The sequence below is a fragment of the Bombina bombina genome, chromosome 1 (assembly GCF_027579735.1).
Source record: "Bombina bombina isolate aBomBom1 chromosome 1, aBomBom1.pri, whole genome shotgun sequence".
NCBI classification, from domain to species: domain Eukaryota; kingdom Metazoa; phylum Chordata; class Amphibia; order Anura; family Bombinatoridae; genus Bombina; species Bombina bombina.
In genome coordinates this window covers 1463645369-1463673155 of record NC_069499.1, presented here as the reverse complement: position 1 = coordinate 1463673155, position 27787 = coordinate 1463645369, and the positions used below count along the sequence as shown (strand labels likewise).

General features: G+C 39.3%; 1 protein-coding gene across 1 annotated transcript in view; it reads right to left on the bottom strand.

The window, feature by feature from the left end:
• The window catches only part of RNF213 (ring finger protein 213), an 881087-nt gene that overhangs the window by 433698 nt on the left and 419602 nt on the right, over positions 1-27787 (bottom strand). The window contains exons 12-13 of the mRNA XM_053706514.1: positions 17063-17152; positions 5927-6049 (exon numbers count right to left, since the gene is read on the bottom strand). Of these exons, the coding sequence (XP_053562489.1) occupies positions 5927-6049; positions 17063-17152 (213 nt within the window). The remainder of the gene's footprint in view (positions 1-5926; positions 6050-17062; positions 17153-27787) is intronic.

Below are 27787 nucleotides of genomic sequence, written 5' to 3'. Positions count from 1 at the left end.
GTATTTATCCAGCCTACATACTTTCTCTGGAATTGCAACCGTGTTACAATCATTCAGAGCCGCTAATACCTCCCCTAGCAATACGCGGAGGTTCTCAACCTTAAATTTAAAATTAGAAATCTCTGAATCCAGTCTGCCTGGATCAGATCCGTCACCCACAGAATGAAGCTCTCCGTCCTCATGTTCTGCAAATTGTGACGCAGTGTCAGACATGGCTCTATCATTATCAGCGCGCTCTGTTCTTACCCCAGAGTGATCGCGCTTACCTCTTAATTCTGGTAATTTAGATAGTACTTCTGTCATAACAGTAGCCATGTCTTGCAAAGTGATTTGGATGGGCCGCCCTGATGTACATGGCGCCACAATATCACGCACCTCCTGAGCGGGAGGCGAAGGTACTGACACGTGAGGAGAGTTAGTCGGCATAACTTTCCCCTCGTTGTCTGGTGATAATTTCTTTACATGCAAAGTTTGACTTTTATTTAAAGTAACATCAATACATTGAGTGCACACATTTCTATTGGGCTCCACATTGGCCTTTAAACATAGTGAACAGACAGATTCATCTGAGTCAGACATGTTTAAACAGACTAGCAAAGAGATTAGCAAGCTTGGAAAATACTTTCAATAAATTTACAAGCAATATAAAAAACGCTACTGCGCCTTTAAGAAGCACAAAAAAACTGTCACAGTTGAATAACAATGAAATAAATTAGTTATAGCAACCAGATTTTTACAGTAAATGTATAAATTTAGCAGAGGATTGCACCCACCAGCAAAGGATGATTAACCCCTTAGTACTCAAAAAACGGATAACAAATGTATTAATTAACGTTTTTATCACAGTCAAACCCACTGTCACAGGTCTGCTGTGACTGATTACCTCCCTCAAACTAGCTTTGAAGACCCCTGAGCTCAGTAGAGACGTCCTGGATCATGGAGGATGAAAGGGAAGACTGTGACTGAATTTTTACTGCGCAAAAAAGCGCTAAAATAGGCCCCTCCCACTCATATTACAACAGTGGGGAAGCTCAGTAAACTGTTTCTATGCAGAAAAAACGACAGCCATGTGGTAAAAATTATGCCCAATAAGTTTTATCACCAAGTACCTCACAAAAGACGATTAACATGCCAGTAAACGTTTTGCAAATGTATTTTAAAGTTATGAAGTGTTATTAAAAAGCCTGCTACCAGTCGCTTTTACTTGTAGTGAAGGCTCAGGTATTACTTCAGTATTAACAGTATTTTCTGAGTGAAATTCCATTCCCTAGAAAAATACTTTAGTGTATACATACATAGTCATCAGCCTGATACCAGTCGCTACTACTGCATTTAAGGCTGCACTTACATTACATCGGTATTAGCAGTATTTTCTCAGTCAATTCCATTCCTTAGAAAATAATTTACTGCACATACCTCCTTGCAGGGGAACCCTGCGTGTTATTCCCCTGTTCTGAAGTTACCTCACTCCTCAGAATGTATGAGAACAGCCAGTGGATCTTAGTTACGTCCGCTAAGATCATAGAAAACGCAGGCAGATTCTTCTTCTAATGCTGCCTGAGAACAAACAACACACTCCGGTGCCGTTTAAAATAACAAACTTTTGATTGAAGAAATAAAAACTAAGTTTAAAACACCACAGTCCTCTCACACGACCTGTCTTTAGTTAGGTGCAAGAGAATGACTGGATATGACGTATGAGGGGAGGAGCTATATAGCAGCTCTGCTTGGGTGATCCTCTTGCACTTCCTGTTAGGGAAGAGATATAATCCCATAAGTAATGGATGACCCGTGGACTGACTACACTTAACAAGAGAAAACAGTACACTAGGCAAATCTTGGATACAAATTTTATTAAAATATATAAAAGCGTCACAAGAGCCTTTATAACACCAATGTATTAGGGTACAAAAGCAAAGTTAATATAACAAATGCTTAGAAGAGCCAATCCTGTAGGGAGGTGAATGGATCAGCAGATGTGTGACCGCCGAAACCAATACCCTTTAATCACAAGACGTCAGCGCTACTACCCCAGGTGTCCTGGCTAATGTAAAGACGCAGTAAAAGTCAAGTAAAACAGTTCCGTTTCGTTGGTATGCTTTGTCAAGGAATGAAAGTGCGCATGTCCATGAATCCCTATAAATGGTTAATTGATGAGTTTTTTTGCCAAGTTTGTAATTGCGTCCTCCATTTTTGAAATTGGCACAGAGATCTTACACATTATTAGAGTTGATATGTTGTTACGATCTTCTTTGTATCTTATACATGTTAATAATATATGCGTATGGGTTAAGATAAAACACAAAATTTTAAATATTATGCACTGTAATGTTATAATCTTATAGATAGAAAAAAGGCTATAAAAAACGGATAACTCTATTCCCATTGCACCTATAATTCATATTAATATTAGCCATATATATGGATATTAATTTTTAAACCCTTAGTATTAAGAGTATTAATTCCATAAACATATATGGTATTATTATTATTTTGATGCCTATTTCAGGACCGACTGCATTTTATTAATGTTGAGTCTAATTTACACAGACACTTCATTTAACTTGTAACCAATTTGTTGTAATTAAAAATAGTTATACCTTGTTTTTTACAAGAATTTTTTTTACCTTGAATGTTGACACGTTATTATGTCTATGTATTTCACTCTATACCATTATGTGAATTCATACTTTCAATATGTGGAAATGAGCTTATACTAAATCAAACTATAAATGATTTAAGTTATAAATGTTGGTACATTCTTTTATCTTTGTGTTTAACTTTACATCATATAGGTCCTAATTAATAAAAATTAATTCCTAAGATTTTTATCAGAAAATTTTTGTAATAGTATGTTTGGAAATGAAATAAAATAGGGATGTATAAAACCCCTGACCTTTATAGCTGTTAACATAAATATCATTCACAGAAAATGATGGATTTCAAAGTCTTTGTTGAAACAGAATCCTCCATAACTGGGACACTGAATAAAAAATGGACCAATAAGAAAAATCTAAACGGCACCTTACACCCCCAACGGCTTGGGCACTCATCACCTCCAGAGAACCAGACACCAGTGGACCAGGATATCTCCGTCGCCACACGGTCAGGAATGGAGTCACAAGGTAAACCGTGCAGTCCATGCAAAAGCGCACCCGACCGTAAAGGCCGCGTCACTAGACATAGGCCGTTATGTTCCAAAATAGCCATGAGTCGAACTAACACAACACAGCAGCAGACAGAATCCCATAGCAAACATGATTATAAACCCCCCTGTTCAATAACCCCCCTCAGGAGATATTAACCCTTGATGTTAAAGTTATCCCCGAAAGGTTGTAGCCCCTCTCGGATAAACAGTTGTAATTACAATACATCCATGATGAAAGTAAAATAAAACGATCTTACCGGAATCTATGCCATGGAACAGGAACAGGGCCCTTCAAGTGTGTGACAGATAGTAGCGTCACTTCTGCCATGGACTTGAGAGAAAAAAGCAGGCAGCGAAACTCGTCAACGCTGCTTGCTTGTGGAGCTGTTAATATGAGTCGGGATGGTTTCGCAGAAAGACTCTCCCTGCATCTCCGGACTCTAACTTTCACCCATGCTCTCACTGAGAGGCTGACAAGACTACTTAAAACTCCAGTCCCATGCCGAAGAGTACTACCCTCCATAAGAGACCATCGAAAACTTCTGACACTTCTCTGCCAACCTCCTGGGACGAAAGGCAAAGAATGACTGTTAGATGAGGGGAGTGGGAGGAGTATTTAAGCCTTTGGCTGGGGTGTCTTTGCCTCCTCCTGGTGGCCAAGTTCTGAATTCTCAAAAGTAATGAATGCAGCTGTGGACTCTTTCCATTTATGAAGAAAATTAGAGATTTAACAGTATTAGCGCCCTCTATTGGTCCTATCGGTTCAGCCCACCTCCAGGAATAAACATTGAGTTTACTGCAAAAAACGTGTCTTTCATAACACGATAACTAACAAGGACAACCACTAGAAAAAATCTTCTCAACTATGAGAAGCATAACTCCATAGCAGTGCTAGCTATAGCGACATCACTCCAATAAAGGAGGTGTGGCCACCTGACCGGCCCAGAGAAAACCGAAAATGGCGCTGCTTCGCCATACATAGGAAGAAGGAGGCGGCACAATCCTTTGTTTAAGGATTGGCTGATAGGATTCTATCAGCCAATCGGAATTAAGGTAGGAAAAATCCTATTGGCTGATGCAATCAGCCAATAGGATTGAGCTTGCATTCTATTGACTGATTGGAAGAGCCAATAGAATGCGAGCTCAATCCTATTGGCTGATTGCATCAGCCAATAGGATTTTTCCTACCTAAATTCCGATTGGCTGTTAGAATCCTATCAGCCAATCGGAATTCAAGGGACGCCATCTTGGATGATGTAATTTAAAGGAACCGTCATTCGTCGGGTAGTCGTCGGTCTGGATAGATGCTCCGCGTTGGATGTCTTCAAGATGGAGCCGCTCCTCGTCGGATGGATGAAGATAGAAGATGCCGCCTGGATGAAGACTTCTGCCCGTCTGGAGGTCCTCTTCTGCCCGGATCGGATGAAGACTTCTGCCCCTCTGGAGGACCACTTCTGCCCGGTTGGGTGAAGACGTCTCAAGGTAGGGTGATCTTCAAGGGGGTAGTGTTAGGTTTTATTAAGGGGGGATTGGGTGGGTTTTAGAGTAGGGTTGGGTGTGTGGGTGGTGGGTTTGGGGAGGGGAATATTGTATTTTTTTTACAGGTAAAAGAGCTGATTACTTTGGGGCAATGCCCCGCAAAAAGCCCTTTTAAAGGCTATTTGTAATTTAGTACAGGGTAGGGATTTTTTTTATTTTGGGGGGCTTTTTTATTTTATTAGGGGGATTAGATTAGGTGTAATTAGTTTAAAAATTTTGTAATATTTTATTTTTTTCTGTAATTTAGTGTTTTTTTTTCCGTACTTTAGTTTATTTAATTTAATTGTAGTTAATTTAGGAAATTATTTTAATTATAGTGTAGTGTTAGGTGTAATTGTAATTTAGGTTAGGATTTATTTTACAGGTAAATTTGTATTTATTTTAGCTAGGTAGTTAGTAAATAGTTAATAACTATTTAATAACTATTCTACCTAGTTAAAATAAATACAAAAGTTGCCTGTAAAATAAAAATAAAACCTAAGCTAGATACAATGTAACTATTAGTTATATTGTAGCTAGCTTAGGGTTTATTTTATCGGTAAGTATTTAGTTTTAAATATGAATAATTTAGTTAATTGTAGTAATTTTATTTTGTTTTATTTAAATTATATTTAAGTTAGGGGGATGTTAGGGATAGACTTAGGTTTAGGGGTTAATACATTTAATATAGTTGCGGCGACAGATTAGGGGTTAATAACTGTAGGTATGTTTCGGCGATGTTAGGGACGGCAGATTAGGGGTTAATAAAATGTAACTAGTGTTTGTGAGGCGAGAGGTCCCAAGGCTGCTTTTTAAGGCTAACGCAAGACTCGTAATCTAGCTGAAAGAGATTACATCAAATATGATAATAGAAGTAAATTTGAAAGTTGTATAAAAAATAAAAGTTCTATCTGAATCAAAATGGGTTTCATATCTTTTTAAAAATATAAAATGAACATCAAAATGTACAAAAAAAATGCATCTTATTTAAAGGGATATGAAACCCACATTTTTTTTCTTTCATGGTTCAAATAGAGCATGCAATTTTAAGCAACTTTCTAATTTACTCCTATAATCAATTTTTCTCCATTCTCTTGGTATCTTTATTTGAAAAGGCAGGACTGTAAGCTTAGGAGCCAGCCCATTTTTGGTTCAGAATCTGGGTAGCGCTTGCTGATTATTCGCTAAAAATGTGGGTTTCATATCCCTTTAATGCAACATTAAAAGGAAAATGGCTATTAGTGAAGAAAAATGATTTACCTGGCTTGCCAAATGAACAGCTTCAACTGCACAATCTTCAAAGCATTTACCGATGGACTCATGAAGATTTCTAAATTGTGTTTGATTTTCACAATAAATCTTAATCTGCGTTATAGGATCTTCCTGTTACAAAACAAATACATAATGTCAAAAAAGAAAATACATACATGAGAGAGTTTTTATTTGTTTGCTTTTTTATCTGTTGGCTTTTTTAAAAGACACATTTTTTATACATAAAAACAAAATGAAAGTATCTTAATTATATATGTTTAATAAATCTTACTTAAAGGGACATTAAAGTCATTATTATATATGCACAGCAGATATAAGCAATGTATCTCTGAATTGCAAAAGATCTGTATACAAACTAAGCGCTAGATTAGTTTCCCCTTATAGGGGAAAAAAAAACACTGATAAAGCCACCTTACCACTATTAACCTCTAAGCTGCCAGACCCTCCCAGTGCAACACCCCACTGATAAAAAACCTTAACTGCTATTAAACCCTAAACCTTGAGACTCAATAAAAAAAATTTGCCTAACCACTATTAACTCTTAAACGTCCACACCGCCAACACAATAAACAACATTACTGCTTAAACCAGATAAATTTATTTCTTTCATGATGGTGAGAATCCACAAGACATCACAGGGTCAATTTACCAAATGTCAGACGGACATAATTCGCTATAGCAAACCATGTCCGCCCGACATCGCTAAATGCCAACAGCATACACTGTCAACATTAAACATTGCACAAGCATTTCTTGTGAAATGCTAGGGCAGTGCCGCCCCCGGCACATTCGCAGCCAATCGGCCGCTAGCAGGGGTGTCAATCATCCCGATTGTATCGGGATGATTGCAGTCCGCCACAAGTTAAGGAGCCGTTTCCGGCGATCCAGAAACAGCATCTGCTGCTTATTAAATCCGCCCCTACTTGTGGTAAGTTATCCTCCTGTCCACTTTAAAGGGACATAGTACACTAGATTTTTCTTTGCATAAATGTTTTGTAGATAATCCATTTATATAGCCCATGTAGGAGTGTTTTTGTAAAAATGTATAGTTTTTTTTATAACTTTGTGCTGATTATCAGACTCCTAACCAAACCCCACAGTGTCAGATGTATACGCTGGTTTACAGACTCCTGCTGGCTCCTGTTTACTGTATGTTATCTGTCTTTTCATATGAAGGGAAGGGGAGAAGAGGGGAGTGTCTGCTCTTCTTGTTTTCCTAGCCCTTTTACGTCCCAATCTACCTTCATCAACAGTACTAAACTGGGAGCTTCTAAATACATTTTTAAAAAGGATTTATAATGGATTTTTAGATCAGTATCTGTGCATATTCTTCCTTAAAGTAGTGTCTATTACATGCAATTATATAAAAATTGTTGTATGCTGTTGTATGCTCTAATCCTAATTCATATATTTAGCCAAGTAGATGGGGGGGGGGGGGGGAAGCAGGAAAGACAAAACACACAAAAGAAGTGAAAAACAAATACTGCCACCAACTGTTCAAAAGAACAACCAGGGCTCATGGACTCTTACCATCATAAAAGATATTAATTTATCAAGTAAACATAAATTTCAAGTGTGTGCTGTCCTAAACACTTGGCTTGCATATCTCCTTGTAAACATTTAATCTCGGTATTCATTGTTTACTTTGGGGTGTCTGGTTAGATGATCTGCTCATGAAATAATGATTGTCTAACTCACGGGAAGACACATGTATAGAACGGGTGGAGCTGCTCTGTACATCACTGCACAAAAAAAGCAAAATTCAAGTGGAGGAGTAATCAACGGAAAAAAAACAGGGTGAGAAGAACAAAATCTATTTTGCATAAAAACTCATATTTTAAAAAAACAAAAAAGCGGTTTTCTTTAACAATGCTGTGGAAATTTTATATTGGTCAAAATTTACCATCACTTTAAGGCTTTAAGCCAAGCAGCTAAGCGAACAGATATAGCTTTCTGACCTTTTTAAAGCCTGGAAAAATGAACAAATAGAGAAGAAAGTGTTAAATCCTTTTTTGCTTCCACATAGTATTTGAGAGTGAGATCCAAGTTGTGAAGAAGTTGAATTCTTAGGAGCTGAAAGGAACTACAATCTCTGGGTTGATAGTATCTCTAGATACAACATGAAGAAAAGAATACCTAGTGCGAAGAACAGCCTTGTCCTGATTAAACATCAGGAAAGGAGCTTTGCAAAATAAAGCTGAAAGCTCAAAAACCTTATCAGAAAAATCTCTCTAGGACAGCACTTAGCCTTTAAATCACTAGGCCATTAAAATTCAGGGTTTTGAATACCTGATAAAAGGAAGGCCCTTAAGAAAAAAGATGCTTTCTGAAAGTGAACATCTAAGGTGGGCACAAGGACATTTGAGCAAGATCTGCAACCAAATCCTTGCAAGCCATGCTGGATCATTCCGGCTTGTTCCTACAACACTGCATAGCAACACAAAAAGGAGGAAAGATGTAAATCAGATTAAAAGACCAGGGAACATCTAGGGCATATATTAGATTCACCTGAGGGTCCTAAGACCTAGCCCAATAACAGAGCAGTTTGTAATTCAGGTGACAGTTCATGAGATCTATCTCCGGCAGACCCAAACGTCTCACAATCTCGTCGAAAACCTCCTGATTTAGAGACCACTCCCTTGGGTAGACTGGCAACTTAGAAAGTCTGGCTCTCAATTATTAACACACAGAACAAAGATAGTTGAGATTCAACAATAATAACATTCTGCCCAATTGATATTGCAGGATACTTCCCTGATTGATGTAAGCCACTACCGTAACACTGGCTGACTGGGATTGAAGAAAAAAGATTCCTGCCTGAGGTTGGGCCAATGCAGGAGAGCTCTGAAGATTGCCCAGATTTCCAAAATGTTTATGGGTAACCTTGCCTCCCAAGGAGGCCATACTTCTTGTACTCTCTGAGAACCCCAGACTGCTTCCAAATCTTACAGGAAGGAGTCAGGGGAAATCACTACCCACACTGGCCAAGAAAAGAGGCCCCATGAGCCAAGAAATGGTAAATATGCCACCATAACAGAGAAGGTCTTGTGATTAAATAGAAGACAATTGGAAGGGCCAAAGATGAAATCTGGAAAATGAGACTGCATCTGAGGCAGCCAACATGAGACCCACAACTTCCATGCGCAGAGCAACAGAAGGTGAAAGATTGAGTTGAAGATGAACACAGGAAAGTTGCAACTTTAGACTGTACTAGTCTGTCAGAGACAGATGCTTATCACTGAACTGATTACGAACCCCAAAAAAGGTACACGGGTCTAAGAAATTAAGGAGCTATTTGGAAGATTCGAAAGTAGTTGAAAACCTGCTTGATTGTAAGACACAAATAGATGAAAAGAGCATGCATCAATCAAAATATCATCCAAGTAAGGAACTACAGATATTACATGAACCACACTTAACAAAGATCCTAGAATCTTGGTAAATATTCTGGGTTCACACAGGTTCTTTCAATATATACGGCAATCATATAACGTCCTAAAATGACCCAAGGATCCATACAATTAATAACAATTAATGCAAAGGGTCTAAACAGTCCATACAAAAGATATAAACAGTCCATACAAAAGATCTACTGCCGTTAGAGATTTCATGGAGAAAAAAGCTGATTTGGTGTTTCCTCAAGAGACACACTTTTTACATGGGAGGGAACCAAAAACATTTCAATATAAATTTGGGTCATCATACTATGCCTCCAACATTAGCAAAACAAACGGTGTAGGTATATTAATTAAACAAGATACATCTTTCCAACACCAAACAGGAAACGTTTTTTAAACACCTCACAGATAAGATACTGGAGGTTTCTAAAGGGTTCTTAATAGTGGGAGGTGATTTTAACCTCACATTGAATCCCAGATTGGATAATTACAATCAAACTTCAGCAGTTTCTCACAAAATAATAAAAAAAGTTAAAACATACCTCAAAGACTTAGCAACCCATGATGTATGGAGAATTCACCATCCTGAAGATCGTAATTATACTTTTTACTCATAGCCACATGCCAGATATTCTCTCATTGATTATGTGATGTTGGATGTCACCACGTTAGCAATAGTTTCAGATATAACTATACATCCAAGATTATGGTCAGATCAATCAATGATCACGTGCACATTGCAGTGGGCAAATACAATATCCCTGTCATATATTTGGTGTCAAGATGACAGCATTATAGATGATGTAATCTCTTTTCAGTGAACTAAAAAATTAATTTGATGAATATTTTATGCACAATTCCCCCCATACTACTGACCAGAGAGTATTATGGGATGCCCACAAATGTGTCATCAGAGGCGAGTTGATTGGGATAGGAGCTTATTTGAGAAGACAGCACAGAATATATGTTAATAATATCTTAAACTATCAGAGTTAGAGGACCTGCATAAAGTAGATCCCACCAATGAGGAAGTAGGTAGGGCTATCGAAGATCATAGACAAATAATATTAAAACTGATAGACAAAGATAATAAAAAGATAGCCTTGAAACTTCATCAAAAATACTTTTAAGCAGATAATAAAAATAGCTCTTTATTTGCAAGAAAACTGAAACATAGAATCCATAAATCTTTCTTACTAAATATCAAAGATCATAATAAAAAAACTCACTATACAACGGAAGGAATAGCTGATGCCTTTAGAAATTACTATTCAATGATATATAATTTATCTGATGGGTCTTCCACAAGGCACTCTACCTATAATACTACAAAGCAACAGAAAATAGAAAAGTATTGTACTCCCCACATTAAATGATCAACAAATAGAGAAACTTAATCAACCATTCAACACAGAGGAAATAGTGGACACCATTAAGAATCTCCCTTTGAACAAAGCCCCAGGGCCAGATGGCTTCACAAATTATTATAAAAAATTTGCTCATATACTAATCTCACATATGCAGAGTTTATTTAATAATATATCTGAAGCTACCCCTTTTTCAAAAGAAGCTTTAGAAGCTCATATTTCAGTGTTACCAAAATTAGGTTAAAAAAAACAGACAAAGTCGAAAACTTTAGACCCATATCGCTATTAAATACAAATATTAAATCATATGCTAAGTTATTAGCAAATAGACTTAGTGGTTTGATGCCAGACATCATTGACAAAGACCAAGTGGGTTTCATTTACACCAGAGAAGCAAAAGCCAACACAGTAAGAGCGTTGCACCTTATTAACCAAGTATCACATAATAAAAAAATTCCGTTAACATTAATATCAAGACGCCGAAAAGGCATTTGATCGAGTATGTTGGCAATTTCTTAAACAAATACTATACAAATTTCAATTAGGTCAAGACTTAATTTAAAAAATATTTGCGTTATATGCCGCCTCTGCAGCTAGAGTTCGAGTCAATGGCACCCTGTCTGAGACATTCCCAATTACAAATTGAACCAGATGTCCCTTATCCCCTTTATTATTTGCATGTATGGTAGAAGCCTTCGCCACAGTTATTAGATCTCACAAATCTATAGAAGGGATTACAGTTAGACACACTTCACATAAGATACTCTTATATGCGGATGATATCCTGCTCTTTGTAAACAATCCGGTAAACTCAATACCAATAATTATGGCTGAGCTAGAAACATTCCGCTCTGACTCAAATTTCTTAGTAAATAATTTGAAATCAGAGATGCTAATTTTTAATCTATCTGAAGATCAAACACAATGCGTTAGACACTTATGCCCTTTTGGGATCCAATACACTTCTCTTAAATATCTGGGGACTTATCTCACCCCCTCAATATTAGAGATATTTGAGGCAAATTGTATACCTCTTCAAAAGACAATTAATGCAGACATGTCCTCTTGGAGCTAAAAAACCCCCATCTTGGATGGGCAGGATATCCATATTTAAAATGAACATTTTACCTAGAGTCTTGTATTTGATGAAAGCTCTTCCAATTCCGCTGCCACCGACTTTCCTTACAAACTTACAGAGATATATTCATGAATTTATTTGGAACAAAAAATCAGCTTGAATAAATAAAAACATTATGTGCTTGGCTCGTAATGCTGGCGGCATAGGGGTCCCGAATCTATCCAAATACAGACAGGCTATCTTTTTACAGAGAATAGTTGACTGGTTCACCAATTTTGATCGTAAGACATGGGGGTCCAGCTAGAGCACAAATTAACTGAAAATACGCATCTTGGAGGATTTTGTTGGCAAACACAATATAAAAAATTAGCAGACAAGTATCAATATGTAATTATTAACGAGACCTACATAGTATGGGATAAAGTGCTCTGAGATTATCCACACATATCCTCCAGATTCTCCCCTTTGACTCCCCTAACAGACAACAGGGATTTTGGACCAGGACTAGAGGGGATGGGTAGTATTAAAAAAACCTCTAGCATAATTCTAATGATCCATCAAATGGGTGATGAATCCGGGTTGCTCTCTCAAACCGAATTAATTGGGAGGGGATGGGATATCTTTGCAAACTGGTTTCTGTTAACTCAATGTCATTCCTATATAAACAAACACTCTGAAACATTGAATTTACTCAGAAGTCTAACAAATTTTGAGAAGCAATGTATCTCCTCGACTCCTGTACAGGGTACATTGTCACTAATTTATAACATGTTACAACAAAAACTACCAGGACAACTTCCTTATTATATAGAGAGGTGGAGAGAGGAGCTAGATATACCCTTATCGCAAAGGGGATATTAATCATATTTTCGCTTATTTAACAAGGGTATCAATTCAAAAACATTTTAAAGCAACTATCAATAAATGTTGGAGGTGTAATTTCAATATAGGAAATGTCACATATTTGGTGGCAGTCCCCCCCCCCATTGATGTAGTTTGGAAGTTGGTGGGAGAGGAAACTTCTAAATGACAGGAGGTCCCATTGCCAGTGAATCCCACTCTATGGATATTCAATAAGGTCCCCACAAAGCTACCTAGTTTCAAGCGAAAACTTACATTTATAGCGAGCAATAGCCTGAAATCTCTAATAACATATAATTGAAAATCAGTTAATGTCCCCTCCATTCATCAATGGAGACAGCAGTTTTCCACTATCCTTAATTTGGAAGAATATGGATATTTAAAAATTAGAAACACTTATTTTTTCTGCAATGAAAGAAGCATGGGATAGATACATTATGATCACAATCAAAGATCAAAGAACTGTGTACTGAAAGAGAAGAAGCCTTTTCTTTCCTTTCAGTCTCCATTTTCCTTAAAGGGATAGCAGCTTAAAGGTTCGGTTTTTGTTTAATTGAGAATTTCTGCCTCCTAGTATTTTTTCAGACTCACCTTTTCTAGTGCCCTAGTTTTTACGCTTCTTGTTCCATATATATATAGATATATATATTTGTACTGATTTAGACAGTGTAGTCTATGGGTTACTAGATAATAGGGCTGCAACTAACTTATTTTCATAATCAATTAATCGGCTGATTATTTTTTCGATTAATCGACTAATCGGATAAACAAAGAATCAATAATTGTTTCCTATATTTTAAATAAAATCCACATACTGAGTGTTACAAATATAAACTTCAGACTAAAACTTTACATTAACACAACTGTTTGTCCAATTTTTAAGCAGCAGAGCACAGTTTTATAATTAAGTAAAACAAAACCGCAAACTGTTTGAAAAGAGGCAGAACTAGAAACAAGTAGACTATCACTGTTGATAACATTCTGTTATTCACTCTTTCAGAAACTTTGCATTGAAATGCAAACATCTCAACATGTCCACATGCTTCTGGCTAAGGCTGGTTCTCTGTTTGCAGCTATATTTCCTGCAGCAGAGAAGAGACACTCAGATGGTGTTGAGGTGCTTGAGATGCATAAGTAGGGTTTTGCCAATTTCACCAAAGTGGGATATTTATCTTTGTTAGCTCTTCACCAATGCAAAGTGTTTTCCACCTTGGCAAGGGGCCTCTCAATAAAGTAACCCTTGACTTTATTATAACATAAAAAATATGTTGAATATCTATATGCAATGGTAAATAACCAGCTATAAGGTTATGGGAAAATATATAGTCCTCTCTAAAAATAACAGCTATATACTTATAAAAGTTGAATCTGGTACATATCACAATTTATTAAAAATATAAAAAAAAAACTAAAAAACAAATCAAAAGCGCTAAGGACTGTATATCAATAACAGGACAAAGCCTTACACATTTATTTATACAGTACATATAATCAGCAATAGCAAGCAATATGCTAATAACAGATAATAGTGCACATCAATTAAAATAACTCCCATCAATCTAGGTGCTAGGTGTAAAAAACAAGCTCGGCACTATATCATGCAAAGCAAAGTCTCAAATATAAACAACTAGTCCTAAAGCCCGTTGACACGGGCCGTGTGATGTGATGTGATATTCATTCTCTCTCTCTCTCTCTCTCTCTCTCTCTCTCTCTCTCTCTCTCTCCGTGCGATCATCTCTGCTGCCGGGTCCTTCACCCCCCTGCGCGTGCGATCATCTCTGCTGCCGGGTCCTTCACCCCCTGCGCGTGCGATCATCTCTGCTGCCGGGTCCTCGCGCTGCGTTGTTTCAACCCCTGCGCGTGCGATCATCTCTGCTGCCGGGTCCTCGCGCTGCGTTGTTGCAACCCCTGCGCGTGCGATCAGCTGCAAGAGTTTGTCTGAACTGCGCATGACGGCTTCAGACAAACTCTTGTCTTTTATAATATAGGATACAAATGATGACTATTATATCTGGGTTGCACATAAGCCAGGGGTAGTTGTAAACTTATGCTGTCCTGAAAAAGTGAAAAGTAGACGGCTCTAGACGTCCTTTAGGCTAAGGACATAACCATAAAACAATACCATGTGCAGGAGCTCATTGGAGTAAAGCAGCTGGTGCTGTGCACAGACCAACTAATTGCAAACCAACTAATCGATTATGAGATTCGTTGACAACTATTTTCATAATCGATTATGAACGATTATGACGATCAGTTGTTGCAGCTCTACTAGATAATATTTGTACCACATCGGGGAGTGAGTAATACAAGAAATGTGGTTGAATCTCCCTTGAGGAGGTTTAGATCGAAAATGTATTTTATATCTTGAAAAATTATTTTAAACACCTAAAGATCCTGAGCCTTTTTAAGCCTGCTGAAAAACATTGAATCTGTCCCTTAGCAGAGACTGGTCTGAAATGGGAGCAACACCTTCATGTGGATTTGGAGGCAGGGATCGACTTCTTAGTCTGTTTGTTTTAAGACCAAGAAAGGTTGGGCTTCCAATAGGTTTTGGGGTAACCAACTCTGAGCAGAGGAGGAAGCTTTATTATTCTTAGATTGCCAAAAGAAACAAAAACATCCTGTGGATCTGAGTTTACACCTAGACATTTAATCAGAAAAGCTCCTTTACCCTTAGTAACTGTGGTAATAAAAGCATCCATTCCTGGACCAAACAAGCAGACCAAGGTTCAAGCCATAAAGCTTGTGTGGCCAAAACAGCCAAAGCAGCATTCTTAGCATTATTGCTAATGATTTCCACAGCTGCATTACAAATAAAGCAGTTCTAAAGAGATTCAAAAAGGTCCTAGATTTCATCAAGACTGAGTTTTGCCAGAAATAAGTTCTGAAAGGTTGTCACACGGTATTTGGAAGTTTAACAGTGGGTCTTTTGGGATGGTGGTTATGGCAGTTAGGCAGTTAATAGCCAGGATGGTTATGAGGGATATGACAGGGGGTTACAGTACTATTATAATGAAAATATGCTCTAATTTACAGACTTGCAGGGTCTCTAGTGCTAAAATTACTATCTCTGACAATTTAGCACGTCATTTTTGCACTATAATGATCCTTTAATAGGTTGTTTGTTTTTTTGCAAAAGGTTATGGCAGTGAGGGATTAATAGTGAGAATTTTTATTTGCAAAGGTGATTATAGCAGTTAAATGGTTGTAGTGTGTCAGGGTTGCTTTAGGGCAGGGGACAGCAACGTTTGGCCCCCAGATGTTTTGGAACTACATTTCCCACGATGCTTAAACAGCCTAAAGAGTGTCTAAGCATCATGGGAAATGTAGTTCCAAAACATCTGGGGGCCCAAGGATGCTGACCCCTGCTGTTTTGGGGGTTGTCCGCTTTGGAGTTAATAGCAGTTAGGGGGTTTTAAAGGAAGGGTTTTGCGAAGGGGGTCTGCTGGTAAAAGGGTTAATAGCATTTGTTTTGAATTGAGGTCTGGAGGTTTGGCGTTAAAAGCAATGGAGTTATTATTATTATTATTCTTTATTTATAAAGCGCCAACAGATCCCGCAGCGCTGCCCATGGGTACAAGGATAACAGTACAATGGAGAAACAATACGATAAAAGACAAAATTTTACAGACAAAATACAGGGGGAATTGAAGGCCCTATTCCCGTGGGAACTTAAAATCTAGATGGGTAGGTGGATGGGAAACAGGAGGTGGGGACTGCAAAGGTGAGAATGGTATTAGTGAGGAGATAGAGGGCAACTGTTAGTTAAGTGAAGTTAGTTTGTTAATAAGTTATGGCAATTTAGGGGAGATGGAGGTTTAGAGGTTAAATACCAGCATATGGAAATTAGAGATTTATAGCTGTGGGATTAGGGAGATTTGTAGTGCTCATGGGGACTGCTACTTGATGGGATTATTTAGCCATACACATGAAATAAGTCTTTGGTTAAATATTTTCGCCAATGACGTGTAATTCTAAATCCAGAGCATAGATTAGCTGCCACTCAACTTGTAATCTTGCCCAATATATTTTACATTTAAAAAATTCTATTGCAAAGTAATTCATGTGTTCAAATGTCCCGTAATATATAAAAATTCTTTGTTATTTTTCACTTACTAGCATGAATGCCTTTCTTTACCTTAAAAGCAAAACTATGAAATCTATGGTTTAGAAGATAAAAATATAAAAGGCAAATCTATTACACTTCCATGTAGGCCAAGTCTCCCTGGCTAATGCTTCTTTTAGGTTACTACAAAAACACTTATTTAGTCCTACGTAATTTTTATATAGTCTTCTCCATCCAGGACGGGTGAATAGACAGACGACAAACAAGCAGAAAGGACAGAATTTACACATTATACAAAATACAGTACTATTAGAATGAATATCAAGCAGATGAGATTTATTTGTTTCATGTTACCTGCTTTATTTTGTTTAATAAATCAGACAGAAATGATTCTTTCCACTTAGGAGAAACATTTTTCCCAGCCTCAATTATTGAACTCCACACCTAAAAGAAAATAAAAGTTTTATAAAATTACCCATTTAAAATATGTATGAGTTGCTTATGTCTAGATACATTTAATTATTAAGCCATTAACACCACATTTGTATAGTTGCCGGTAATTAATTTCATGCAGTTGTTAACCGTTGTCAGTTTACACAGTATAGATTTTTTTAACATAGGTCTTACTAAATATTGGCAGGGGTTTAGTATTATCAGCCCTGATTGACATTGGTGGGAACCGATAAACAATAATTTGCACTGCACAAATTATTGTTTAATGGCTGCCAAACTTTGGCCAAAAAGTCTGTCTCACACAAGTAGACGATCAGGCACAGAGATTGAGCAAAATTGTGTGCAAAACTGACAGAAAAAAATGCTTTCAAAATAATTATTGATAAATAAAATGATACATACAATGTACACATTGAAAAAAGAACAAAGTCTGCAAACTAATATTGATTAGCAAAGCTCTCAAGGTCACACTCCTTATATGTGTCTATCTCAGCGAGATCATCTCAGTTAAAGGCCATATGCGCAAAAACAGAATTTATGCTTACCTGATAAATTACTTTCTCTTGCGGTGTATCCAGTCCACGGATTCATCCTTTACTTGTGGGATATTCTCATTCCCTACAGCAGTGATTTGCAACCTTTTTTTTGCAGTGGCACACTTCTTTACATTAAAAAATCCCGTGGCACACCACCATCCCAAAATTTTACAAAATTACACATTGTAGCCTAATACAGGATATATATACAGTATATATATATATATATATATATATATACATACACACACACTGTACTGTGCTGTCATGCCATGCCTCCTACAAACTATACATGACATATTGACATTCATTCACAATCATAATGATTGTCAGTCTGCCGCGGCACACCTGAGGATCTCTCACGGCACACTAGTGTGCCACGGCACACTGGTTGAAAAACACTGCCCTACAGGAAGTGGCAAAGAGAGCACACAGCAGAGCTGTCCATATAGCTCCCCCCCTAGCTCCACCCACCCAGTCATTCGACCGAAGGTTAGGAAGAGAAAGGAGAAACCATAGGGTGCAGTGGTGACTGTAGTTTAAACAAAAGATTTTTACCTGACTTAAATGCCAGGGCGGGCCGTGGACTGGATACACCGCAAGAGAAAGTAATTTATCAGGTAAGCATAAATTCTGTTTTCTCTTGCAAGGTGTATCCAGTCCACGGATTCATCCTTTACTTGTGGGATACCAATACCAAAGCTTTAGGACACGGATGAAGGGAGGGAACAAGACAGGTACCTTAAACGGAAGTCACCACTGCTTGCAAAACTTTTCTCCCAAAAATAGCCTCCGAAGAAGCAAAAGTATTGAATTTGTAAAATTTGGAAAAAGTATGCAGTGAAGACCAAGTCGCTGCCTTACAAATCTGTTCAACAGAAGCCTCATTTTTGAAAGCCCATGTGGAAGCCACTGCTCTGGTAGAATGAGCAGTAATTCTTTCAGGAGGCTGCTGGCCAGCAGTCTCATAGGCCAAACGGATGATGCTTTTCAGCCAAAAGGAAAGAGAGGCAGTCGCTTTCTCACCTCTCCTCTTACCAGAATAGATAACAAACAAGGAAGATGTTTGTCTGAAATCTTTAGTTGCTTGTAAATAGAACTTTAAAGCACAAACTACATCAAGATTGTGTAAAAGACGTTCCTTCTTCAAAGATGGATTAGGACACAGAGAAGCAACAACTATTTCCTGGTTAATATTCTTGTTAGAAACAACTTTAGGAAGTAAACCAGGCTTGGTACGCAAAACTACCTTATCTGCGTGGAACACCAGGTAAGGTGACTCACACTGTAAGGCAGATAATTCTGAGACTCTTCGAGCAGAAGAGATTGCTACCAAAAACAAAACTTTCCAAGACAACAACTTAATGTCAACTTAAAATGTCAACAACTTAATGTCTATGGAATGTAAAGGTTCAAACGGAACCCCTTGAAGAACTGAAAGAACTAGATTCAAACTCCATGGCGGAGCCACAGGTTTAAAGACAGGCTTGATTCTGACTAAAGCCTGAGCAAACGCTTGAATGTCTGGTATCTCTGCCAGACGCTTGTGTAACAGGATAGACAAAGCAGATATTTGTCCTTTAAGGAACTAGCTGACAGTCCTATCTCCAATCCTTCTTGGAGAAAGGACAATATCCTGGGAATCCTAATCTTACTCCATGAGTAACCCTTGCATTCACACCAACAAAGATATTTCCGCCATATCTTATGGTAGATTTTCCTGGTAACAGGCTTTCTAGCCTGAATCAGAGTATCTATAACTGACTCAGAGAACCCACGCTTTGATAGAATTAAGCGTTCAATCTCCAAGCAGTCAGATGCAGAGAAATTAGATTTGGATGCTTGAACGGACCTTGGATTAGAAGGTCCTGCCTCATTGGCAGAGACCATGGTGGAACGGATGACATGTCCACTAGGTCTGCATACCAAGTCCTGCGTGGCCACGCAGGCGCTATTAGAATCACCGGTGCCCTCTCCTGCTTGATTCTGGCAACCAGACGAGGAAGGAGAGGAAACGGTGGAAACACATAGGCCAGATTGAAGGACCAAGGCGCTGCTAGAGCATCTATCAACACCGCCTGGGGATCCCGGGACCTGGACCCGTAAAGAGGAAGTTTGGCATTCTGACGGGACGCCATCAGATCCAATTCTGGAGTGCCCCATAGCTGAGCAAATACCTCCGGGTGGAGTTCCCACTCCCCCGGGTGAAAAGTCTGACGACTTAGGAAATCCGCCTCCCAGTTGTCTACTCCTGGGATGTGAATTGCTGAGAGATGGCAGGAGTGATCCTCCGCCCACCTGATTATTTTGGTTAATTCCGTCATCGCTAGGGAGCTCTTTGTTCCCCCCTGATGATTGACGTAAGCTACAGTCGTGATGTTGTCCGACTGAAATCTGATGAATTTGGTCGCAGCTAGCTGAGGCCATGCCTGAAGAGCGTTGACTATCGCCCTCAGTTCCAGAATGTTTATCGGGAAAAGCGTTTCTTCCCGAGACCATAAGCCCTGAGCTTTCAGGGAGTCCCAGACCGCACCCCAGCCTAACAGACTGGCGTCGGTCGTTACAATGACCCACTCTGGCCTGCGGAAACATATTCCCTGAGACAGGTGGTCCTGAGACAACCACCAGAGAAGAGAATCTCTGGTCTCCTGGTCCAACTGAATTTGAGGAGGCAAATCTGCATAATCCCCATTTCACTGTTTGAGCATGCATAGTTGCAGTGGTCTGAGGTGTATCCGAGCAAAAGGGACTATGTCCATTGCCGCTACCATTAATCCGATTGTCTCCATGCACTGAGCCACAGATGGCTGGGGAATGGAATGAAGAACTCGACAAGTAGTTAAGAGTTTTAATTTTCTGACCTCCGTCAGAAATATTTTCATTTCTACCGAGTCTATTAGTGTCCCTAGGAAGGGAACCCTTGTGAGAGGGGAAAGAGAACTCTTTTTGATGTTCACCTTCCACCCGTGAGACCTCAGAAAGGCCAATACAATCTCTGTGTGAGACTTGGCTCTTTGGAAAGACGGTGCCTGAATTAAAATGTCGTCTAGGTAAGGCGCCACTGCTATGCCCCGCGGTCTTAGCACCGCCAGAAGGGACCCTAGCACCTTTGTGAAAATTCTGGGAGCAGTGGCTAAGCCGAAAGAAAGAGCCATAAACTGGTAATGCTTGTCCAGAAAGGCGAACCTGAGAAACTGGTGATGATCTTTGTGGATAGGAATGTGTAGGTATGCATCCTTTAGATCCACCACAGTAATATATTGACCTTCCTGGATCATTGGTAAGATTGTCCGAATGGTCTCCATTTTGAAAGATGGGACTCTGAGGAATCTGTTTAGAATTTTTAGATCCAGGATGGGTCTGAAAGTTCCCTCTTTTTTGGGAACCATAAACAGGTTTGAGTAAAAACCCAGCCCTTGTTCCATGATTGGAACTGGGTGGATCACTCCCATTGTATGTAGATCTTCTACACAGCGTGAAAACGCCTCTTTCTTTGTCTGATCTGTAGCCAGACGAGAAATGTGGAACCTCCCCCTTGGAGGAGAACCCTTGAATTCCAGAATGTATCCCTGGGATACAATATCTAACGCCCAAGGATCGTGTACATCTCTTGCCCAGGCCTGAGCGAAGAGAGAGAGTCTGCCCCCTACTAGATCCGGTCCCGGATTGGGGGCTACCCCTTTATGCTGTCTTGGTGACAGCTGCAGGCTTTTTGGCCTGTTTCCCCTTATTCCAGCCCTGGTAAGGCTTCCAAGTTGCCTTGGGCTGTGAAGCGTTACCCTCTTGCTTTGCAGCAGGAGAGGATGAAGCGGGGCAGTTCCTGAAATTACGAAAGGAACGAAAATTAGCTTTGTTCTTTGTCTTAAAAGGACTTGTCCTGAGGGAGAGCATGGCCTTTTCCCCCGTTGATTTCTGAAATAATCTCTTTCAATTCAGGCCCGAAGAGGGTCTTTCCTTTGAAAGGGATGTTTAAAAGCTTGGATTTAGACGACACATCGGCCGACGAGGACTTTAGCCATAGCGCCCTGCGCGCCAAAATGGCGAAACCTGCATTTTTTGCCGCTAACTTAGCTATTTGGAAAGCGGCATCAGTGATAAAAGAATTAGCTAGCTTTAGAGCCTTAATTCTATCCATAATTTTCCTCATATGAGGTCTCCGTCTGGAGCGATTCTTCCAGCGCCTCAAACCAGAAAGCGGCTGCAGTAGTTACAGGAATAATGCAGGCAATAGGCTGGATAAGAAAACCTTGTTGAACAAAAATTTTCTTAAGTAACCCCTCTAACTTCTTATCCATAGGGTCTTTGAAAGCACAACTGTCTTCAATTGGTATGGTTGTGCGTTTAGCAAGTGAAGAAACAGCCCCCTCCACCTTAGGGACCGTCTGCCACGAGTCCCGCACAGGGTCAGATATGGGGAACATTTTCTTAAAAACAGGAGGGGGAACAAAGGGAACACCTGGTCTATCCCACTCACTAGTAACGATATCCGCAATCCTCTTAGGGACCAGAAACGCATCCGTGTAAACAGGGACCTCTAGGTACTTGTCCATTTTACACAATTTCTCTGGGATCACCAAAGGGTCGCAGTCATCCAGAGTAGCTAATACCTCCCTAAGCAAAATGCAGAGGTGTTCTAGTTTAAATTTAAAAGCCAATGTATCTGAATCTGTCTGAGGAGGAACCCTTCCTGAATCAGAGACTTCTCCCTCAGACATCAAATCCCTCGCTCCCACTTCAGAGCGTTGTGAGGGTATATCGGATACGGCTACCAAAGCGTCAGAATGCTCATAATCTGTTCTTAAAACAGAGCTATCACGCTTTGCAGGTAACACGGGTAGTTTAGATAAGAAGGCTGTAAGAGAATTATCCATGACTGCCGCTAAGTCTTGTAATGTAAAAGGGTTAGACGCACTAGAGGTACTAGGCGTCGCTTGTGCGGGCGTAACTGGTTGTGACACTTGGGGAGAGGCAGACAGGCTACCCTCGTTACATTCAGTCTGAGAATCATCTTGGGCCACATTCTTAAGTGTAACAATATGATCTTTAAAGTGTATGGACATATCAGTACAAGTGGGACACATTTTGAGAGGGTGCTCCACCATGGCTTCAAAACACATTGAACAAGGATTTTCCTTAGTGCCAGACATTTTAACAGACTAGTAGTATACACAAACAGGCTTGGAAACCACTTTAATCAAATAAAAAACACAATTTGAAAAAAAAAAACGTTACTGTGCCTTTAAGAGATAAAAAGAGCACACAATTTTACAAAACAGTGAACAATGCAGCAATCCTTTTGAAATTTTCACAGTATGTACCTAAAGCCTCAATAAGATTGCACCACAAGTTTCAGAACGATTAACCCCTTAATGCCCAAACCAGAGCAGCCTAAAGCCAACACCCGGTTAAAATTACTACAGCACCTTGCCACAGCCTTGCTGTGGCCCTACCTGCCCATAGGGATCAGATTTGGGGGAATATAGCTTCTTTAAGGCCCTCAAACAGCAGCAGGACCCTCCATGTGAAGCAGCATGAACTTCTCTGCAATTCTAAGTGCGCATCTGAGGCGCGAAATTGGGCCCCTCCCACTCTACTCCGGAGTTGTGAGGCCTACTAAATCACTCCTAAGTGAATAAAAAACAGCCATGTGGGTAATAACCCCAGAAAGAACCCAAAAGGGCTTTCAAAGTGTCTTGCAACACGATTTTTTCTTAGCTAAACAATCGATTGCCCTGAATAAGTGTCAACCAGTATATTAGCCCTATTATGTAAGCATGCAATTCCTTACTAAGTCTGTGAACATAGCTTACCCTCCCTTCATGGGGATATTGTCAGTCTCTTCTAGCATTATCTCAGTCTTGTCTAGAAATAAATGACTGAACATACCTTATTGCAGATCACCCTGCAAACTGTTCCCCCCAACTGAAGTTTTCTGGTACTCCTCAGTCCTGTGTGGGAACAGCAGTGGATTTTAGTTACAACATGCTAAAATCATTTTCCTCTCAGCAGAAATCTTCATCACTTTTCTGCTAGAGAGTAAATAGTACAAACCGGTACCATTTAAAATAACAAACTTTTGATTGAAGATAATAAAACTACAATTCTAACACCACATTCACTTTACCCTCCCGAGAGAGACCCTAGTGCTTAGAGCTGGCAAAGAGAATGACTGGGTGGGTGGAGCTAGGGGGGGAGCTATATGGACAGCTCTGCTGTGTGCTCTCTTTGCCACTTCCTGTAGGGAATGAGAATATCCCACAAGTAAAGGATGAATCCGTGGACTGGATACACCTTGCAAGAGAAACTGTGTTTATATATTTGTTTTCATGCTAACTGTGACAAAAGTACAATTTGTAAAGCACTAATTTCTACTTTTTACAACTGTTGATTATCAGTAACTGTGTGAATCTGGGCTAAAACTAGCAAAAATATTTTGTTAAAAAGTACCATTCTTAGTACGGTTACATTTTAGGGTTTTAAAAAGTTTATAAATCGGAAAACAAAGCAAATCTCTATTGGCTGTACAGTGCAAAGTATTTGCAGGCTGGGGAAGAGATAAACGTGCACATAGATTTTTAAAATTGCAATCTCTATTTAAATCATAAAAGTTTAAAGGGACAGTCTACACAAAAATTGTTATTGTTTTAAAAATATAGATAATGCCTTTACTACCCACTCCCCAGCTTTGCATATATATTATATTAATATACTTTAAAACATTTAAACCTAAATGCCTGTTTCTAAGCCACTACAGACAGCCTCTTATCACATGTTGTTTTATTTGCTTTTCACAACAGGAGACTGCTAGTTCATGTGGGTCACATACATAACATTGTGCTCATACCCAGGGAGTTATTTAAGAGTTAGCACAAAACAGCACTAACTGGCTAAAATGCAAGTCAATAGATAATAAATAAAAAGTCATGTGATCAAAGGGCTGTAAAAAGATGCTTAGATACAAGTTAATCACTGAAATAAAAAGTATATTAATATAACTGTGTTGGTTATGCAAAACTGGGGAATGGGTAATAAAGGGATTATCTATCTTTTAAAACAATAAAAATTCTGGTGTAGACTATCCCTTTAATTTTTCCTTATCTTGTTGATTTAAAGATCAACAAGGTAAGTGTGACGACCATGGATAACCAACTCTGCACCAGTTATTTGTTTGACACAGAATGGGTTAACAGACACTTTTCACTTTAACCAATCTGTCAAAGTCTAGTCACTCCAGGCAAGCCTGTGACTTAGTTCAGTGGGTGCAAAGGTTAACAACACCCTCTAGTCTGTCCTAGACTTAGAAAAAATGCACAAACTCCCCTTTAATGCCACCAACACTAAACTATCTCTAAGCTGCCACAACTTAAGATTTATTATATGGGAAATCTTAAGTAAAACCCAGACAAACAAATTAAATCCAAGAATACAATTTAGCAAAAAATTAATTTTAAAAACAGTATTAATACTACCAGTCTCTTTCAGTAACATGGTTCAAATATTAGACAAAGGCAAAAGCTTAATAAAGGAATTATTTACTATGCAAAAGATGATACACGGTGCATTGTTAATAAAAGGATAATAACAAATAGAATTATACACAAGCAAACAGTTTTTAAAATAAAAAGGAGAAATAACAGACATAATACTTTACTAGCTTAGATGTCTGTGCCAGGGAAACTGTAACAGGCTCCCATGTAGAATGAACAACTTGTATTGTTAGACACAACAAATTATACCTGTTTCTCTGATATCAAATTGTTTGACCCAACCTTCTTAAAGAGGGCCCTTGGAAATATTCCCCCCTCTCTTTAACAACATGTCATAAAGCTACGCATCTTTCGCTGAAATTATATAACATCTTATAACTGAAAGGTTGGGGCAAAAAAGTTTTCTCTTGTGCATCTTACAAACTATTTATAAGGGCTCTGGCTTATCTAAGGGAAAACAAAGCAACACGTCTTCTGAAAAACAAATGTTTTTAGCACACAAGCTAAAGAAATTTAACCCTTTAGCATCTAAATCATGACACCTACCCCAAATAAGAGACGCAAAAGGGAGGTGACACACAAGCCACTCCAGCTGCGTATCAAAGGGTGCTTCCCCTTGATATGATAACGCCATTCCCAGGCAATTTGAACATAGTAGATTTTCCATCATGATGCCCTCCATATAAAAATAACACACAATTTGCTCTACCCAGCTGATTTAATATACAGTATTTCACAAAAGTGAGTACACCCCTCACATTTTTGTAAATATTTTATTATATATTTTCATGTGACAACACTGAAGAAATTACACTTTGTTACAATGTAAATTAGTGAGTGTACAGCCTGTATAACAGTGTAAATTTGCTGTCCCCTCGAAAAAACTCAACACACAGCCATAAATGTCTAAACCATTGGCAACAAAAGTGAGTACAGCCCTAAGTGGAAATGCCCAACTTGGGCCCAAATTGTCAATATTTTGTGTGGCCACTGTTATTTTCCAACACTGCCTTAACCCTCTTGGGCATGGAGTTCACCAGAGCTTCACAGGTTGTCACTGGAGTCCTCTTCCACTCACTCCTCCATGACAACATCACGGGGTGGGTTGATGTTAGATACCTTGCGCTCCCCCACCTTCCGTTTGAGGATGCCCCACAGATGCTCAATAGGTTTTAGGTCTGGAGATATACTTGGCCAGTCCATCACCTTTACCCTCAGCTTCTTTGGCAAGGCAGTGGTCCTCTTGGAGGTGTGTTTGGGGTCGTTATCATGTTGGAATACTGCCCTGCGACCCAGTCACCAAAGGGAGGGGATCATGCTCTGCTTCAGTATGTCACAGTACATGTTGGCATTCATGGTTTTCTCAATGAACTATAGCTCACCAGTGCCGGCAGCACTCATGCAGGGACAGATCATGACACTCCCACCACCATGCTTGACTGTAGTCAAGACACACTTGTCTTTGTACTCCTCACCTGGTTGCCGCCACACACGCTTGACACCATCTGAACCAAATAAGTTTATCTTGGTCTCATCGGACCACAGGATCTCATCGGACCACAGGACATGGTTCCAGTAATCCATGTCCTTAGTTTGCTTGTCTTCAGCACACTGTTTGCGGGCTTTCTTGTGCATCATCTTTAGAAGAGAACGAAAGCCATGCAGACCAATTTGATGCAGTGTGTGGCATATGGTCTGAGCACTGACAGGTTGACCCCCCACCCCTCCAACCTCTGCAGCAATGCTGGCAGCACTCATATATTTCCTAAAGACAACCTCTGGATATGACGCTAAGCACGCGCACTCAACTCCTTTGGTCAACCATGGCGAGGCCTGTTCTGAATAGAACCTGTCCTGTGAAACCGCTGTATGGTCTTGCCACCATGCTGCAGCTCAGTTTCAGGGTCTTGGCAATCTTCTTATAGCCTAGGCCATCTTTATGTAGAGCAACAAAATTTTTTTCAGAGTCTCAGAGAGTTCTTCGCCATGAGGTGCCATGTTGAACTTCCAGTGACCAGTATAAGAGACAGCGATAACACCAAATTTAACACACCTGCTCCCCATTCACACCTGAGACCTTGTAACACTAACAAGTCACATGACATCGGGGAGGGAAAATAGCTAATTGGCCCAATTTGGACATTTCCACTTAGGTGTGTGTACTCACTTTTATTGCTAACGGTTTAGACATTAATGGCTGTGTGTTGAGTTATTTGAGGGGGCAGCAAATTTACACTGTTATACAGGCTGTACACTCACTATTTTACATTGTAGCAAAGTGTCATTTCTTCAGTGTTGTCACATGAAAAGATATAATAACATATTTACAAAAATGTGAGGGGTGTACTCACTTTTGTGAGATACTGTATATTAAAGGGACCCTACCATGCAGCCTGTAGCTTGTTATGCCTCATGGGTGATGTTACCAGGACATTCTGCCCCATCTCATACGCTCCCTCTCTGGCAGTAGAATCCTGCAACAGTTCTTGTATGAATATGGCATTGGCAGCTCTGAGTTTTGCAAGTACCTTTCCGAAAAAGGCTTGCATCTTGTCCCTGAAATGTAAATCATACGCTGTTACAGGGGTGTCTGTGAAGCCTAG